The 20,630-nt window shown below is 29.8% G+C and overlaps 1 protein-coding gene across 2 annotated transcripts in view; it reads left to right on the top strand.

Moving 5' to 3' along the window:
- Positions 1-19,165, top strand: part of MS3_00003702 (uncharacterized protein) — an 88,293-nt gene extending 69,128 nt beyond the window's left edge. The window contains exons 1-12 of one of the 2 annotated variants that reach the window (XM_051211562.1): positions 1,100-1,347; positions 3,144-3,206; positions 3,664-3,857; positions 4,767-5,021; positions 5,975-6,228; positions 7,254-7,332; positions 8,462-8,478; positions 8,840-8,859; positions 11,232-11,252; positions 12,962-13,045; positions 14,854-15,010; positions 15,083-19,165. In XM_051211562.1, coding sequence (XP_051071632.1) covers positions 1,220-1,347; positions 3,144-3,206; positions 3,664-3,857; positions 4,767-5,021; positions 5,975-6,228; positions 7,254-7,322 — 963 coding nt within the window. In that variant the 5' untranslated portion in view covers positions 1,100-1,219 and the 3' untranslated portion in view covers positions 7,323-7,332; positions 8,462-8,478; positions 8,840-8,859; ... (2 more) ...; positions 14,854-15,010; positions 15,083-19,165. Of the gene's footprint in view, positions 1,348-3,143; positions 3,207-3,663; positions 3,858-4,766; positions 5,022-5,974; positions 6,229-7,253; positions 7,333-8,329; positions 8,479-8,839; positions 8,860-10,971; positions 11,253-12,961; positions 13,046-14,853; positions 15,011-15,082 lie in introns of those variants that run through there. The other variant, XM_012943780.3, reaches the window with a different exon arrangement.
- The last annotated feature ends 1,465 nt before the right edge of the window (positions 19,166-20,630 follow it).

The raw sequence follows: 20,630 nt of genomic DNA, 5'->3' as shown, positions 1-20,630 counted from the left end.
TGGTGCGAAATATGGAGGATTAAATAACTTAACGCTCAATATATCGTAAATATATATGGAGTAGAACTTATCTAAATCTTACCAGCTTTTGTACATTAAGATAAGTTACTAATTAAAATATCATTCTATAAAACAGAAAGAATCTGTGACGTCAATAAACTATGAAAGTAAGAGATGAAAATCTAAAAAGTGTCTACAGAACAACATGTAACCACAAAAATTTCCTGCTAAATACAGGAGAACTGAAGAAAAGAGCCTAAAGAAACTACCGTACTATAATTTGAAGTCAATAGTGTTGAATCATAAATCAGCTGAAGACTAAAAACTGCATTAATCAAGATATGTTCTAGATTCAAACTAATCGTCGAGTACAAAATATGTTTGTCGAAGCAAATTATGATCATTAGATTTACCGTTCATGTTATCTCCAACTGTATATAAGTTTACATGTACCTGTAAAAGAAGTTATTTTAAGAGAATAGAAAGAAGGACCTGAGTCAGCCTATATAGGATTTATTTCAAATAGAATAAAAACTTTACTAAACTCTGTTTCAAGACACCTATTTGGTACAACCCATCAGATTGACACTTTACAACCTTTCAAGGTGATTTATATTCAATAAGTTTCATTAAATTTGCTCGGTATATGTTCATTATGATATCTATCATGAAATAAATGAATCATTTGATTCCTTATAGTTCACATTTTACCTTCACATGATCCAATTGCATCTGTTTTTGTTTTAAAAAAACCCGGAAAGATTAGCGCTTTTGTTTATTACCATAAACGTAGTCTGAAAATTCGTATAATTCTAGTATAAAAATCACATTTATTATATAGACACTTACAAAACTACTAAGATTCACCGCTCATTTACTTATTGTATTACTAACGGACGAAAAATACTGGTTTATTGAATCTTACAACATGAATTATTGAATTCATATGAATAAACTCACGTGAACTATCATGTTTGTGAAATATATATGTATATACCTACATTTATGCATTGTTACTTATCATTAAGAACATCCAGGCTTAAAATTACGTTGTTTACATAAATACAATATTTAATAGACAACAAACAAACTAGAAAGTGAGAAAACCTTTTATTATTTCATTCAAACATTGTCACTACTTCACATATTATTTGTACGAGGAAAAAAACAAGCAAAGTAACACCATTGTACAACATTTCCCAATTCTTTTTCTATCAACATGCTGAAATGTGATAGTATCTGGAATTTAAGAAATAAATTTCTAATATTATTAGCCATGTTACTTATTCCTTTGTATATATCACTGGAATTATGTTTTTTTATTTCTGATCAGTATGTATTTTACAGGTAAGTCAATTAGGTCATTTATTTTTAATGATTGGATTGGTGGAATTCAAACATTAACACCGTTGGATGACGGCTCACTGGTCTAATGGTTAAGCGCTCGCGCGCGAGACCATCAGGTCCTGGGTTCGAATCTCGCGGGGGGTGGGATCGTGGATACGCACTGCTGAGGAGTCCCATACTATGAGGAAACGGTCGTCCAGTGATTCCAGGTTTTCCACGGTGATCTAGCTTCAATTGACTCATGATTTCAGCTAATGGGATTAATTTGTTTACTAGTATTTTCGAAGTTCATTTAAGGAATAAAAAATATCGTTTGCATTGAAGATAGTATTTGATAAATGCGCTTCCATATCAAATTAAATAATAGACGAAACATTTGAAGTAACGATTATTTTGTTAATCCTTGTTTTTTTTTCTTAATTTCTACACTGGCAACTTGGACCAATGCACATATGTTCCTGGTCCTACGTTGTAGCTTACTGAGTGACTAACTGACTGGAAAACAATTTTAAGTCAGATACATAATTTATTTATTAAGGCGCATGTGCCATTTTAGAACATCGTCTAGAGATTAATTGGATGTAATCTTACAATATTATTTAGTTTTCTAAATTGTATTCATCATATTCAAACCATTCATTTCAATGATCTTATACCGAAAACACAAATACGTATATGATTGTCTAAATTACGTGTTTGCCTTATGTCTGGCTATCTTTGTTTTGGAGCATTAGTTTGGATTTAGAATAACAGAACCTGGTGGTAACTTATTAAAAAGTATATACTTCCTTCGTCCGTCTACCTACTGGTGTAATTTTCATCGCACAGAAGTGTTGCATAGCCAAAATACATCAGTTACTCCAACATATAATGAATAAAATGAATCATAATACCAGTTTAACAAGATGTTGAAAAAGCGATTATGTTCTTAGTTTGTTTAAGAGATGACAGAAACGATCTACTGGATTTAATTTTTAACTACTAACAATTATTATTAATAATCAATTTCTCATTGCCTCAATGTTTCATATCTTTGATTTATTGTATAGATATATTTATATTTCCGACCAACCCTACACTGTCAGATATTGCAAATTTATGGAATACTTATGTATTAAACAAATTATGTGGTACTTATTAAGTTTTATATTTTGCCTAGCAGAATAAACAATTTGACTATAATATACTCTGAATACTGTGACAAACGTCACTCTTAACTTTTATTCTCCAATTTTAAATGATAATTTAGTTCTGTTTCTCTCATGTTTGAATTTTCGTAGTCTTATTATCGCTCTTGTTCTACTCATTTTGTTAATTGTCGCTTCTGACGACCCATTAAATTCACAATGATGTCTAATAGATGTCGAACTTAACCTACAGAAGTTCATTTGATAATCCGTTAATTTCTGATGTCCTAAACTTCGTTTAACCTACTAAACAAATCATTTATTTAAAATAATTTTTCGACGGAAAGTCTCGATGTATAATATCAGTTTCAGTTTAAAAGGTCAAAAGGCTTGAAGCCTTATGTTAGTCCATTTTGTTTTGTAAGTCCTATTTTCTTAACGTGTCTATAAATTTAGAGCTTTAAAAATGAATGGAATAATTGGATTCTCCTTGAATATGTAAATGACAGTACCGTCAAAACATTTCTACAGACATGCTGATATACAAACTAGATTTATCGGCATATACCTCACTAAAATATATTCCATATTATAAAATTTTCAATTAGAAACACAATTAAAATTTGTTCTAAATATAAAGATAAAGCATTTATTTCTATTAATATTTAGATGCGCGATAGACGAAGGTTTATCATATGACGTAAAGGATGGGAAATTTGAATTGATCGCAAGGTGAGCTGCATTATTTGAGTTCTTTGAAAAAATCAAAGTTTACCGACGTTTTTAACAAATAAGACTAGACTTGAGTCTGCATGTTGTAAATATCTTCGTTTAGATAATGATAGAAAAAACACAATAACTTTCAACTAGAAATAATTTATTTATACGATTTCAGCCCAATGATTTACGGGATCACATTTATGACATATATTGTATATCTATGCAAAATGTCTGATTTATTAGTCTTTTTTAGACATGTTATTTTGATACACACGGCAAACTGATTAGAATATCTAACTCAAAATATAAATATTCACGGTAATGATTTGTATCTTTTATTTATATTACTAATTAGTATACCCATGCCTTTCTTTGTGGTTGAAACGTTTTTGCTATTATTTCAGTAAATATTGGAGTGGTGGTGAATATAGCAATAAACTTCGACTTCCTCACTGTTTTTCTCTTTCAGCAATGAATCAGATAAACTTTTACTTAAGGAAGGGCAACGTAGAGCTGCTTGGATTGGTGCATGCAATCATTCAGTGAGATTATTATTTGGTTTATTGACAACAATGATAATTGGTTACATATCTGACCATTTTGGCCGTCGTTTGTCATTAGGTATCATGATCATCGGAGAAGCATTACAAATAATCACACTGAGTAGGTGTTTTTATCAAAGCATTCCATAGCCTTGTGTAAGATGTAACCAAACGGCTTGACTAAACAATAAACTGTCCATTGAGAAAAATGAACACAAGCTCACTGACTTTGGCTTTTGTCTGTCAAAATATTACGTAACATCATTTTGATGCTTTGAATGTATGAACTTCTAAAATTGAATTCCAGAAAGAAATCGTCATCTCAATGTTTCCTCACTAGTCACTTTAAGCTTTCTATTGACAAAATGAAATATTTTTTATTCGACAAGTCAATTCTAAAACGTTCATTCAAACAAATAAAACTGAGTTTTAGTGAAACGTAATGACTAGTGGAGTTTAGTTACGTCAAGTGTGATTCAGTCAATCATAAAGTATAATGGAAGATGGTTATGGGATATTGAAAGTTGATTAAAGTTAAGTATACAAATCGTCGGCTCGCACCTTGCTGGTCTAAGTGCTAAGCGTTTGGGTGTAAAACCAAAGGTCTTGGATCTGTTTCTATGTGGTTGCGTCATACTGTTTAAGAGTCTCATACTAAAATAAATCAGATGTTTGCTGTCTCACAGTTACTATTGTCTGTCGAACACAAATCTATGCTTGATGTAAATTATGAAATAATATTGACTTTACCATAGATTACTAACATTTCTGAAAGATAAACTGTATTATTAGCTATTTGGTTTTTATTTAATAGCTCACTACAATATCATTTCTGATAAAGAAATATCACCTATTTAATAACGTTAATTGGTGTCACACAAAATTCATAGACATACCCAAGTATCACTAAACTTCTACTACATATCTATATATACTACTTGTCTACAAAGAAATGATTTTACATAGACTTGGTTGAGTAAAAGTGTATTTTATCATTTTATTAATTTATATACATATTATCGATTAATAGGTGTGGTTGTTCTACTCCAAGCTAATCCATGGTTAACAGTTATCCCTGGTTTATTCGATGGATTTATAGGAGGTGGTTTGTTATCGATTCAAGCACAAGTTTCAGCATCATTAACGGATTTAGTGTGTAAAGAATCAATAGATAATAATGATGTAACAAATAGTCAATTAACTAATCAAAATAACTTATGGACTTTATTCACTTGGTTCGATGGACTTGCTTTAATTAGTTTATCACTTTCAAATCCTATAGGAGGTGAGCAAATCAGTTGTATTCACAAATTTGGTATAGGAAATATAATAATAATAAAATTTTAGAAACTATTTGGTTATACAATTTTTTTACGAGTGTTATACAAAATCATATTCACATGAACTGAAAATGTCTTTTTGATATTCTTTGTAATTTCAAATACATTTTAAGATAATATGATGATAGTGTAATGAACGAGAGAACAAGTAGGGACAATCAATGTATTCGAACACAAAATTACAGAATCTTTTATTAAAATCTGAGAACGATATAGTAAATACTTTATTTGCGAAATGTCAATCAATCGTCTCAGACTTGACTGATTCTTCTGTTCCACATCAATCACTTCCTGTTCTCGTTCCCTTTTCTCCGATCTTCTTAAGCTTCTGCCTCGAGATATTTCACTTTTGATTGTTAATACATATTAATTATATCTATCGACATCAATAGCACACACCACGGTAGTATGACGATATCCAATAATTAATTTGTTTGATTTATCTATGTATTTTTAAGACGGTTAGTAAAATAATCATTAATGAGTTAATGTGAACGGTAAAATACATACTCTGATCACGAGTGTAGTGATATATTATTCACTGTAGATGTATTCTATTTTAATCTGCTCCAAATGGAAATGAAATATTGTATCTCTCTAAGAACAATATCTTGAGATCTTTTTGTTTGCTTGACCAGCTTGAATATAATATACTTTGACTAAAAGTATATATTAGGGTGAAACAAATACCAAAGTATGCTTAAGACTGGACTCAACTATAGTTTTCGTCTTGATACTCAGCTTATTAATTATACATTGCTCAGTTATTTGAATATATAAAGACTTAGTTATTCTTCAAACGTAAGTGTGGATTTGAAAAAAATGTAAACAAAATTAACATCTTAAAAAAATAAAACATTTCAAATCGAATCAACAATACAATATTTAATTCTTTTAGGTACCCTTCTTTATCGAGGCGGTTTTCAACTACCAGTTATCATCTGTAACATTTTGGTTGGGATTAGTTTATTGATAATATTTTTTCTACCTGAATCGAACATAGTATTTCGTCCGAAATGTTTAAATATAGACACTTTAAATAATGATCAAGATTGTAAAAACGAGAGTAATAATATAGAGATTGTTTTTGTACGCAGCAGGAATTTATCATTTTGGGAAGTGAATCGTCAAAATATTCAAAACAGTTTCAAGGTAGGGTAATAAATATTGTCATAAATAACTTAATGATCATTTATTTTACTCGTTTTAAACTTTTGCAATTTAGAAGATAATATATTACTTGATTAATTAGTGAGTTATTGTGTTTAAGGAAATCAGAACAATATTAGAATTATAGCGTTTGTGAAAAATGGAATGATAGATTGATTACTAACCTAATTACTTACTTACGGCTGTTATACCTCGTGCAGGAACATAGGCAATTCACCAGCATTCTCCATTCGGCTCTGTCCCAAGCAATTCTTTCCAGTTTCTTCAGTTGCTATTTCATCATTTTCATATCTGATTCCAATTATCAGCTCAATGTGTTCTTTGATCTTCCACTTTTTCGTTTCTCTTTACGAGTAAAAATCAGAGCTCGCTTCGTTATTCAGTTTGATGATTTCCTCAATACGTGACATATCCACTTTCACCGACTTTTCCTGGAATCTGGTTTGTTCTCTCGCACAGCAGGCTGTTGCTAATGGTATCTGGCCAACGGACATTAAGTATATCGAGTAGACAACTGTTTATAAATACTTGTACCTTTTTGATGATGGTTGTGATAATTCCCGGAGTTCTTATTGAAGATCCGAACTTTGATACTGGTTGACATACAGTTGTTTTGGGTTCCATATGCTCTTCAGCTGTGGGAACGCGGTCCTGGCTTTGTCAATCCTTGCCTGTACGTGTCTGTAGGTCTTCTAGAGTTACTGCCGGTTCCAAGATCGGGTTGAAGTGGAGGTTTGAGCACGGAGTCAGCAACTCAATCCTGTAGAAAACAACTTTGTTGAAAAACGCTAGACGGAATACAACAATTACATTGTACAAATATATATTTGAAGCTTTACGGATTTTTTTGATCTCGTTATATTTTTTGTGATTTGTTGCTCACGTAAACAGACTACTGTCACCACATAAAATACTATTATGGTTATTGAAATTTACATCTGTTTCTTATATATTACACTTTGTATGCATCACTTTCCGAATGATCTATTCGTCTTTGTTCCAAACAGCTCCTGTTAGGAAGATTGACCATGTGTGTCAACAAAGGATGTGGCATAGTTTTCCGCCGTTACATCTAACATACGATCTGTAGGTTGATTATATAATATCCATAGTTGACTGATGTAAATAGAAATTTGATCGAATTTGACATAAATGAAATATTTTTGTACATTACAAGCCTAGGCTTATTTACATTTATTGATTGCTAAATACATAACATTATCATTTTTTTATGTAATTACAGAGAACTTATAAAAGCACAAATATATAATACACTCTAATATTTACAACTATATTGTCATGGAAATAAAACAACTTTTAACTCCTGAACAAACTATTTTGTCATGCTTAATCTATTCTCAGTGCAGAAGGATGACCGTCAAACAATATGCTTTTTTAGCGAAACTTTAATTGGTAGACGAACCAATCACGTGTAAGATAACAGGTCTCGAATTTTGGCGCGAAATTCATTCATCCATTTGGTTAAAGGGAGTTTTGGCATTATAGCTGATGTCAATTTGTGATGAAAACCCTAAATCTAATTTCTAACCTTAATCATCAACTGTAAATCATAATTCTAATTCCTCACACAGGTGTATAACCATAATTTAGTCTTAGTTATTTGGTGGATACTCTCAAGGTCAATCTAGAGTCGCTCAAAGGTCGTTCATAGATTATAGTTTCACCGTTTTTCTTCTCAACTCCTCAGGATGAAGAAATGACCAGGGTGGATATAATAATTGATTCGATACGGGATCCAACAAGTGCATTTGCCTGATGATACTCTTTTATGTTTTCTATCGTTTTGTTTTTAACTAAATAAAACTATTCATGATAAGCCTTAATTTATTTTAGATTGTGATTAGTCAAGCTAACTTAATCCATAGTGTTTTGTCTATAAAAATGACAATCTGAAAACAGTTTAGATTTTATTAGGATAAAGTCTGTTAGAAGAATTCAAGATTCCATATAATGATTGTTTATGACAAACTTCATTAGAATATTGTATTATGACATATCATAAACAGTAAAAAAGTTTTTTATTTTCTATTTGTTATTTCATATCCAATAATAAACACTTTAGATCCTAAGTGGAAAATATAAACAACACATGCTAACTGGATTTATTGTATTTTTGTTATCTACTGTTACATCAACAGATTTGTATATTATATACATATATCTAATGGGATATCCATTTTTATGGAATTCACAGGATGTTGGAATTTATTCGTAAGTTTACGTTTGAAGTTGTTGTTTTTTTAGTGAAATGAACGAATAATTAGATACAGTATCATGGAAATTTTATGACAAAAAATTTGAGGTTACGTCTTAAGTAGAAGGGTTTTCATTGTCTAAATAGTTAGTACTACAAAACTTTAATCAGAACAACACTTCAATGGTTTATAACATATAGACATTTGATCATGAAATTTGTATTATATTTTTTTATATTGATTTTTGAGGATGTTAGATCCCCAGAAATCACTTGGTAAATACCTTATTTTTGTAATTTGATTTTTTTAAAAATTGGGTTTTTTGTTTTCGCGCCAAAAGCACTCATCTTCACTTTCATGTCGTATTTCCCACTTAGAAGGATCTTCAATGCTATTGGTTCGTTGTATCCTTTAGTATGCTATTTTGTAACGCATCCTAAGGACAATTTTATGCTGTATATAAACGTTTGATTTGTGCCTGTTGTGATTGTTCCTGTTTCTGGCGGCTTGCGGAATATATTTCCACATTTTGAACTTGAACTTCTCTCTCTACTCAGCGGGGCCGAGACGCGTCAGAATAACTAGTTTATTGGTCTTTGATCACAAAGTCTTTGTTCCGTTCTCAGACTAGGTGAACTCGTAATCGCTTCAATCATAGCATTAATTGACTGATATCCAAAGAATACTTGATGGTTATATATACAAATTACTATAAATAAATTTAACATAAAAGTTATCTTATTACATAAATTATAAAGTAAATTAGCCTAAGTTTGAGATTTTATTTTGTTACAAAATTCCATTCACTGTGTACATTTGTACGTAAAGATAGTTCATTTTCAGTAGTTTGTACCTCATTATTGCTGTTCAAGAAAGAAATGACTATGTATTCAAATTCCAAGAAATATACTTCTGAAAGATTTTGTTATTTATAGATAAGAATCAATTGATCGTATATGTCCGAAGATAATATTTTGGATTATAATTACACTATGGTGAACGAGAACACAAGTGGTGACAATCGAAAGTTTATGAATGCAAAATTACAGAGAGTCTTAGTAAAATCTGAGAACCATAGAGTAAATTCTTCATTTGCAAAATATTAGTCATTTATCTCAAACTTGACCGTTCCTTCTGCAAATGTGAATCAATCGTCTCGAACTTTATTGTTCTTTTGTTTCCATTACCAATCATTCTTTGTTCTCGTTCTCATTTCTTTGACCTTAACCTTCCGCCTCCATGCATTTCACTTTTGACTGATGATACGTACTACTTATATCTACTGACATCAGTAGCATACACCACAATATACTGTTAATTTTATTTTATTACTCCGTAAATATAAGATGATTGTCCATATGATGGGTTGTAGATTTGGAAGATTCTTATAGAATTACACAAAACTCTTCAGTATGTCTTTATATCGTTTTATTAGCAGAGAGCTTATGTGCAAAGGTTCTATGGTTGTTCATCACTAATAGATTCGACAGTATGCAAAATGTGCTTGTAGAAATAAACATATCATATGTTTTATTATGAAAAACTGTTGCTGATGATGCAAAACATGTATAGTAATACTGTTTTTATAATCGAGAAACCACCGTAAATTATTATATGCAATCAAATTGTGAATTTAAAGTAAAAAACTCAAATTGATTCACTGTTTTCAACGTGCGATTTATAACTACCTCTATTAACCATTGATGAGATGTGTTATGAGCCACATATTTTTAGGCATTTAAATTTAGGATAGTCAAAACACAATCCATCCAAGGTTGGACTTGATAGTCTCACATAAATTGAGTATTGGGTAGAAAGTTAATAAGAAATATGTATTTTTTTTATATGCCTATGAGTAGGAACAATTATATTTTTGACGTTTCATAACTTAATATAAGCCACTTCTTTACTCTGAAGTGACTTACATTGTGTATAATATAAACAATCCATCCAGTTTGTTCTGCTCATTGTGCGTGGATTAAGCAAGTGTTCCTAAGCTTATGAGGTTCTGTATGCAATGATAGCTCAACAATGTACACATATATATTTATTATCATTCCATACTACATGGTTTGAACTTCTTCATTGTTTCTAGAACATGGAACCTTAACTAATGTCTCTGCATAATATGTATTTTACTCATAATACCATTGAATACACTAGGAAGTTAAGTAGATGGATAACATTATAATGACTCATGATTACAGGATAGTTGTTAAAATATTCATTTCAGTTTTCAACAATTACTCAATCGGTATAGTGTTCTATTTCATTGTCAAATCATATATAAGTTAATTTTTCAGGTGAAATAAATTCATTACAAAAATACTTTACTAAATATCAATGTGAAAATGCAATTCAACTTATTACAGAGCATACAATATAGTTATATGAATTTTCTTAATTATTTTAGTAATTCATAATCCCATTATTTTGTATCATACTACTTAATTATACTTAATTGTTTAACAAGTATATTTTCATTCAAATGTATTACTACTATTTTCAGTGGTGTAACTGATATAGTTTCTGCAATCATCGCACTTATTTTCACACTTTTAATGGCTCGAATCATACATAGACCAATATCAAAATCAAGTCATTCAATCTCTCAGAATATATCTGATACAAATGATAATTATAAACAATTTCATAAAGTTAAATGTCAGTCTGTCAATTTCCTTTTAAAAATATTAATTTTCAGTATTTTTATGATGTTCATGAACCGAACTATACTTGGTATATCACATCTGTTTACTACATTTACAGCTAATACTTTAGTTTATATCGGTAATTATTTCTTATTTATTAAATTGAAGTTGTATAGTTTATATAATTAATTTTTATTTTGCTTAATTCAATTTATTATTTGTATTTTGATGTGACACTAGAGGTGTATATGTCTGAAATACAAGTAAATATTGTCTACCATTGGAAATTGTAAGATCAGTGTATATGTGTAGTGTCTATGATTCATAAAATTTCATTTTGTCTTTCACTGGTATAATCTCCTGACTTCGTGATAAATTCCATTCATTATATTCATTGTAAATAACTCCCTATTAAACTGTTGGTAACAAAATATTTTTTTTTAAAACTTGAATCCGTTTAACAATGTGTGACATTATTAACTTCTATCTAAAATAGCTATTATTAATTTAAATGAAAATATTTTCCCTAACACAAATCCTGCTATCATTTCAAATAAACTAAAAAGAAAGTTGAATTCATGAGTCGATCTAAGATAGACTACCATTGAAAACTTGGAAACACTGGATGGCCGTTTCATCCTTGTGTAAGACTCCTTACCAATGCACATACACGATCCTGCACGCTGACTTCGAACTCAGGACCTTCGTTCTCACATATGAACGCTTAACCTCTAGACAACCTGCACAAAACCCAATCCTAGCAAAAATTAAGTATTCAAGAAAAGTAACATAACCGTGAGTTTGGTATCGGATGACAGTTGATTAGTTACAGATAAAACTTAAAGTTAAGGAATCGTCAATGGACCATCACTCACTTCTATCTTAATAAAAACGTAAGCCATTAAATAATCGGAACGTTCTTGGATGTCATCCACGAAATTATTTCGGGATTTATAATCCAGATGAACAATATTCAATAAAAGTAGGATACACTGGCAGCCTTAAACGACTTACTAACTAATCAGTAAACGTTTACTAGCAATGAAATAATTAACAATTAAAAGGAAACAAATAATAGCGAGATAATAGCTTTGATAGGAATAATCTTGAATTATTTATTGCAGTAAAAGCGAAAAGTTAAGTCCATATATAAGGAGTCGAGGGAGGGCTGTGAGTTAGTGCTCTAAACGGATATACCCACATATATTTTTCACCATCAAGTGCCAACAGCTATCATGCTAAAAGTTAAGGATAAGAAGTGAGATTCAATCTGTAGTTTTGAATTACGTTTACAAATTAGGGTTATGGTTTTCATTATCAAATGATATCAGCTATAATCAACTGATTAGAAACCCTCCTATTTACAAACGAAAGAAAATTAAGGTTGATATCTAGAAGAAAAGTTAGAAAGGGTGAATACTTAAAGGTTCCATTAAACACTCGATAACGCATTGCGTATCATCAAGCTTTTTAATACACAATCTGACTTCCGAGCATGTATTTTTTGTAATTTAACTTAAGTACCACCTTGAATTCACTTCTAGCTGGATAATAGGCATTTTTATTAATTCCAAGCATTTTGCATATTTTCATTTTGTCAGTAATAATATACAAGTTATCGCTTACTCTACTTCAAATTTCATATAAAATATCTGGGATTTTTTTCCTAATACTGATTATGCAACTCAAGGCTGTCAGTATATTATACTTATACCCAATATTCTTATGTTTTCTTCTGATACAAGGTGAAATGTAAAAGACGAAGCTAAATAGTGTTTCGAATATTTCTATCTCTACACAAAAATTCCTTACATCCACTTTAATTCTTTTTTACTTTGTTTTATTCAGCTACCATACCAAGATTTGCTAAAGGGTTGAATAATCCAATACTAAGAACCCTTATATCCATGTGGACTGACCAGTCAAAGCAGGGTAAGTGATTGATGATACAAATATTCTAACATTATTTTAATGTAACTGATTTACAATTATTGCCTTAAATGAAGTTTATTATACTGAATAGCACTGATTCAAGAATACTGTTAACATTTAGTTTTTTAGGAAAAAAGAATTCACCAATACTAATATATATATATATATATATATATAGTATGAGTTAGTCAGTTTTAAGGATGTATTTCAATAGCTATAATCATAAGATATTTACAAATACCATTTATCAGTAAAGGATTGAGGAGATTGTTAGGTTTAATTGATATCATTAATGGACGCTTTAGTGAAGGCATGCCATAAAAGCCATAAGTTATTTTATCTTTTGAGATGACATTTATTTAATTATATATTCAGGAAATTATAAAGTTTGCAAACACCAGACATAGTGTAGTGAAGGAGAACATAGATGAGGACAGCCGATTATATTTAGCACAAAATTACGGGGTTACTTGGTAAAATAGAAAAACCATACTCCAATACTTCAATTCCAAAATGTTCAATAATTGTCTCAGACTTCATTGTTCCTGCATTTCCATACCAAATGCTTTTTCATTCCTTTTCTCTCCTTCTTGATCTTCTCAACCAATAGTTGCCAGACATTTTATTCCTGAATATATATATATATACTTTATTCTAGTTTATACAAGTTTCTGAGGCTTCGGTACTTTGTTGAAAACTCTGAATTAGACAAAGTTAGTTGATTAAAAATGGTTACTTCTTTGTAGTCTGTATAGTGTAAAGTTTACCAAGTGAAGACTATTAGAAAAATGATCAATTCAATTTTTTCTGTATGACGAGAGGAGTCATTAAAGAAAAAGAAATATATAGTAATAGCACTAAAAGAAACCTACAGGGTTTGGATAATTTTAGGGATTTTAACTACAGTTTCTATTAAACCTAATGTAAACCATCTAATTGGATTGAATCAATTTTTATATAAGAATATATTTTATACATTCAGTTTAGATTCTGACTATAGATTTACGATTTCCACTTGAATTATTCATAATGCATTCAGTTTTTATACGCCATAGTTCATACTACAATAAATCATTAATATTAATATTAATATCTCGGACTAAGATCACTATATATATTTCTCCCATTTAATATGAACCTCTTCCCCTAATTTTAACATTTATGAACCTCATTAAGAAGAGCATTCATACTTGCTGGATTACTGTTCAAAATCTTTATTGTTGGTTTATAAACATCAGTTATATTCCTAAAGTGAATACATTCTTTGTAGTATAATTTTAGTGTATATATGAAAGGTAAAATATTCTTAATATACAAATGATAAATTGATTATACAGATAGTCAGATGCATTTGTTATCGTTTATTTTTAAAAAAGTGCACAAAACCATAGTCAGTTTAGTGCCTAGCACTATGTCTCATGTAATACAAACGTAAAATAAACTTTATAACATTGTGGTATTTTAGTTTTTACAGTTTTGTCATTCTTGTCTAGTATTATAGGATATTAAAATACTTTATATAGAGAGACAGAAATACGAATAATCTAAATAAGTTCCATGAAATGTACCGAATTCATTTTAAATAGATCCAATTTATTTAACTGTAATTATGACAAAGTATAGGAAAGTCAGATATCTAATGTAGAAAACTTTATATGGTTTGTATATTTTTTGATAGTTCCCAATGTGTTTTTTTTCATTTGGAAAGCGTATGTTTCATCAATTTCTCATAATAACTTTACGTAACTCAAATAATTATGATGTTCCATTGTTCAGTTACCTCCGTGTTTTTCTTTTGATTTTAACAGGTATGATACATTCATTTGTGGCGTTTGTATCACGATTGGGCGTACTTACTTGTTTTTCTGTATTAATTTCAGTCTATTCTTCAACAACTGATCTATTCCCTGGTGCTGTATTCTTGGTCTGTTCCAGTTTGATAATTATTGCACTGATAACAACTGGGTATGTTATTTATGTAGATTTAATTCAATGAAAACCAAATACTAATTTATTTTTAAAATCTTTCTTTTTCAGCATTTCTAATACATAAAAGAATCTCAGAGAAAATACTTCACAAAAGTAAAGGTTCTCGGGGAAAACTTTAAATGTAATAAAATTATCTAAGAATTATGGGTTTAATCTGCTTAATATTGAAGATAACACAAAACAAATTTAACAAATTGAACATAACTACTTGCCAATTGTTGTTAGTAGTTATTCACCTTATCGAGATAAAAAGAACATTTACAACTTATTTCTAATATTTATTTGATAGTTGAAACCGTTGTACAAACTATGAAAGTGTCGATTAAGTCAAATCAACCTTATTACTTTCAGAATGTTTGGTCCATCTGGATGAAATTTGTTTTGGGAATTAAACCAATGATCATATCATTGCATCACACTAACTGATACACAAGAAGGGCTGATAAAATCATAAACAGGATTAAAGTTTGAGGTTTTACAAAATATAGTAAATTACCATGTTCATTATTGTAAACAAGAGAGACTATAAATAAGATTAACGATTTACTTAGTGATTAAACAGGATTTCAGATTTCGTTATCTTTTGAATTAATAATAATAAATTGAAAATAATTTCTATATTTAAAGAATCAATACCATGTAGAGCGCTTGATTCTCATCGACAGTCAACGACTTGATATACAAAAAAATCTCTAAATGCAATATTTGTGAAGCTTATCTATTCATAGTATCCAATAGTAAAATTACTGAAATAAATACTAAAAGAATTGCATAGCAGCGTAGTAGAATATAAAGTAATCCTTGTTAATATGGATACTAAAAATGAAACTATTAGATTACTACAGATAAGCTTCTCGTTCAACACATTGTTCAACGTGTAAATTTTAAAAACCCGTCCATTCAAGTTAAATGTGAAATAAACAATAACCATGCAAGTACTTTACCGAAAAATATAACAAGCATTAGATACATGTTATGTGACTTTTTTTAAAAAGTACGGTAAATTATATTGGCTGTTATTTATCTATCCAAATGGGCATCTGATTTACCGGAGCCAATGTTTTGAGTTCAACCCATTTATTTCGAAAACGACTCTGTTAATCAATCCCTATCACGTGTAATTTGTTGATCAAAGCCGGATGCATAGATGTATACTTGATAAATAAGTTATTTCAGAAATCATTTTAATTATATGAACTTAGATGTAATGAGACTGAATTCTGATTGATATTTAACAAAGTAAGTTTATAATATCAGCATTGTAACCATTATTATTTTCAATTTTTCTATATGCAAGAGAACTTCCACAAGTTTACAGTTCGTAAGCCTAAGAAGAAATCAAGTAGAAAATTGTGTACTGTCCAATAAGATCTATCTGATGTATTTCAAAGTACACTAATAAGCAAACAGTTACGTATAGAGTTAATGCGATTCAAATACATATTTTCACATAGTTTGTGAACATTGATTATACTGTCCATAAGATAACTAAAGGTAACCGTTTACAAATTCTTATCTTCTTGTCAAAGAATCAATACATAAATGTAACAAAAGCATATTATTTTTCTCAAAAGACAATAGATGTCAATATTGAAGTTTAACATTACAATCTACTGTTTTTAACTAACGAATTGATGTTTCCACTTTGAAATACCTTACAATCGTTCGATTTTCATCAACAGAAGAGAAAAAAAACAAAGTAATTTCAAACAAAATAGGGTTCTTACTTTTTTCAGACAACAAAAAGAACATTGAAATATATTTCATTAAAGTTTGTCAAGAATATAGAGCTGATTGTTTGACATTAAATAACTTCATTAACAAGCCGAGTGTAAAACCAGTAAGCTAATGATTTAGAGAATAGAAGCATAGATTAATGTTAATTTCGGTAAGTTGCCACTTTACATCCAAACAATATGAAGAGAACTAATATAAGTTTAATTTGATCCCTTAATTAATAAATTAATTAGTAATGAAACAAGTTAAACCAGTAATTTCCCTTGTTAGAGTTCTTACTGTTGTGAATACTAAACATGTTTTTGTTTACAAATGAAAGATTTCGAACTAGGTCCATCCTAGAAATCTTAATTTAGTTAGCTTCAACCATTGAGACAATGATCCTTATCTCATTTCTTATATTTACCCTAATATCCCGTTAAACTCTTGAAAACGGCATGACTAATAAAGGAATACATAATAAGTTTACTTAGATGGTGAATGGTACTGCTTTAAGGCTGATGATATAATGTTAACGGCTGAGTTACAGAATATTTTAATAGCTTTACGAAAAAACAGTATGCTATAAACAATAAAATTATTTAAATTATGATCATTTAATTGATTTTTATTAATTGATTAATCTTCCCTCTTTGTTGTTCACTTTGATGCTAACAGAACAGTCAACATTGATTATTTTCAAAGTTAAAGTAAACATTACACTCAAAGTTCATTATCTTATATCGACTATAAGATTCATTAAATGATTCCGTAAGCTTTTTTTCTTAATCTGGATTCCATTACTAGCCACCATCCATCCCTGATTATAATGTATTAAGGTTTAGTGTATTATTATTGTGATCACAAATTGAACAAGTTATCTTTATGTTTTACTATAAAAATTGTTTTCCAAAATGTTTTATGATCAAGTAAGCAATCAGTCTTATGATCTTTTTGATTGAGATCATGAACCGACTGATGTTAGACCATCATTCAAAACCTGGAAGCACTGGACTGCCGTTTCATCCTATTGTGGAACTCCTCAGCGGTGCGCATCCACGAACCCAGGGCCTTCAGTCTCGCGCGCGAACGCTTAATGGTGGTCTAACGTCAATCGGTTCATGATCTCAATCAAAAACTTAACAATCTCCCCAACCTCTATGCTGATAATCTTATAATCATTGTAATTTCACATAAATATCTTGTGAAATATCGTTTTAACACCTGGGTGTACGATTATTAACTGTACATAATGATTATTTTTTTCTAAATAAAGGGTTTACAATGACCGTGGATCAATGTTATATTGTAACCTTAGCAACATCGATATAAATTTTACATCATATTTTTAAATTTATAGGTAACTGATTTAAACCAAAACTGATTTACTTTAATGTTCAATGAATTGGTAAATTAAGGGAACTTATTGTTCTGTTAAAAATTGTTAAATTTAAGTTTTCTAATTCATGATACTGATATACAAAGTAAAATACTAACGCAGGTATTTAGTTTCTTTATTCCGGACTATTTCTTATACTTCTGAAAAAATTAAACTAAAAATATGTTTTCATCAAAAGTTTTTTGAATAATTCATCCAGAATTTCAATGAAGTCTTCATGATTTTCGATGAATATCCTGAGGAAAAATGTTTTTTATTTTTCTGTGAACATTTTGATAGATTTTTATATGGATTAACCAATAAAAATATGAATATCAGTCAGATGGAAAACACTTCAGAGAATATATATGATGAACAAACCAAAATTTCGAAATAGTGTATTAAAGTTATATTTTTTTACATTTCAATAAACTCTACCTGTTATATCCGAGCGAAGATTAAATCACGAGTAATTTCTGAGACATGTTAATTGACTAATATGATCTATACATTTTTATGGTATAACTATTCAATAACTCGATTATGTATATTTATATTCCTCTTATTATAAGCTTTATTTTGACCTATAATTTATTATTGTACGATTTACTGTTCTTAAGCTATGTTCAGTTTATTGACTACCACCTCCCATGTTCACAGCCACTTTTTTGGCTTTATTGTGTACAAATGTTATTTCCTATTTTATGGTGCGTTGCGGTCTGTTTGATTGATATATAAACTCAGTATGTCTGAAATAAAAGATTCGATTCGCATATTGGAAGCTGGTATTGGTGTTCTGGACTCAAGTGGACGGGCTAAGCGGATATAGGACCAATAAGGACGCTAGGCTGCTTATACCGGTCGAATGTCATTGGTTTGGCACAGTATTAAGATTGTATATGTCGTATTTTGATTGTTGGATAAATCACTTGGTAAAAAGCCGGACATAAACTCACAACACTACCTCCAAAAAACAAATTTTTACCAACAAAATGATTTTGTATAAATGCAATTGGGAAGAATTTATTTGATGTTACCTATTTGTATAGTGATTAATTGTTTCTGATAAGAAATGTATGTATGCTTTCTTAAAATAAATGTTCAAACTAAACTAATCACGCTTCATTATCAAATAAAAAGAAACTATAAACTCTAAGTTGAACCAAACAGTCTACATCTAAAAAAAAACGATTAAAACAGTGTTGAGTGAAAGTGCTCTACTTCTGTTTAATAAATTTTGACGAGAATACTTATCAATAACTGAGAGAACGAATCGACACATATTGCTTATGAATTGATATTACATTTAATTGATGATTAAACAGACTGATTTCTGACGTTTATATGACTTTAAATATCAAGAATTAAAAACCCTGAGGTTGAAATAACAAGTTGACAGGGAACTAATTTTTAATGTTATTAGGTGATCATTTAGTTGAATGAACCGTTTCTGTTACTATTTATTATCTGAAGATGAAAATAACATACTAGAGTAGTAAATTATTTTGTTTAAGGAAAACCACTTTTCTTCTAATGCATCAGTTTATTTCGATAGAACAATGAGAAGACGGAGTTGATCTGAAAAATGTGATGTATTAACGCTATACATTTCGAGCAATCTGGTCACACATATACTTGTCAGGGCATTTTTATATGAAAATTAATAAAGGTCAAACAAATAAAAGTACAATTAAAATAACTAAGGGGAGAGAAAGAATAAGAAATTGTCGCGTTATCCTAGGATTACCAAGGTAAATTCAAGGTTACGACAAATTGTTTTTGTACACATAAGGGGGGTTTAAATTTACGAATAGACAAGGCTTCAATAAACTTAAGAATTCGACCTTGATAATTTCTATACAACATTCTAAATGCTGTATTAATGTTAATTTTGTGCGCCGTCTCAATTATATGTTTCGCTATCGATGAGCTTGGTTTACTACCTCCTAGGCACATGTTCATTGACCCTTGATTGTATTGTTCGATTACTCCTCCCTATGTATGTGTGTCTACACAAACATGTAAATTGGTAAATACAATGGGATTTGACGTAATAATTAGTGCATTGTTTGGGTTTATTAGGAATCATGGCCTTAGACTTTTCAATCACTACCAACTGAGCAGCAAAATACGTATTCTCGATGGCAGCTTTCAATCTCTGCCTTAAGACTATACTGTTAGATTCGCCTCTATATGGTAGATTGATATAAACCTTTTTCTTTGGCACTGAATAAATTAGAGGTCTTGGCATTAACTGACTTTTGCACCTATTAATAAACTTGAGTGGATAACCATTTGCTATTAATGTGTCAGTCAGTTTATCTTCAGTTTATCTTATAAAAAAGCGAATTTACATCCAGATTCACAACATGCTTCAATCCTAAAAAGTGAATCATCAAAGTTCAACACACAAATACCACAAATGTTTCAGTCTGGTGGGTAAAAGTATGGCATAAACTAAGGTAAACGTTTTATGTATTTGTTTCCACACTGAACTCTTAC

The sequence above is a fragment of the Schistosoma haematobium genome, chromosome ZW (assembly GCF_000699445.3).
Source record: "Schistosoma haematobium chromosome ZW, whole genome shotgun sequence".
Classification (NCBI taxonomy): domain Eukaryota; kingdom Metazoa; phylum Platyhelminthes; class Trematoda; order Strigeidida; family Schistosomatidae; genus Schistosoma; species Schistosoma haematobium.
The sequence above is the reverse complement of the archived record's forward strand: the minus strand, read 5'-3'. Positions and strand labels throughout refer to the sequence as shown.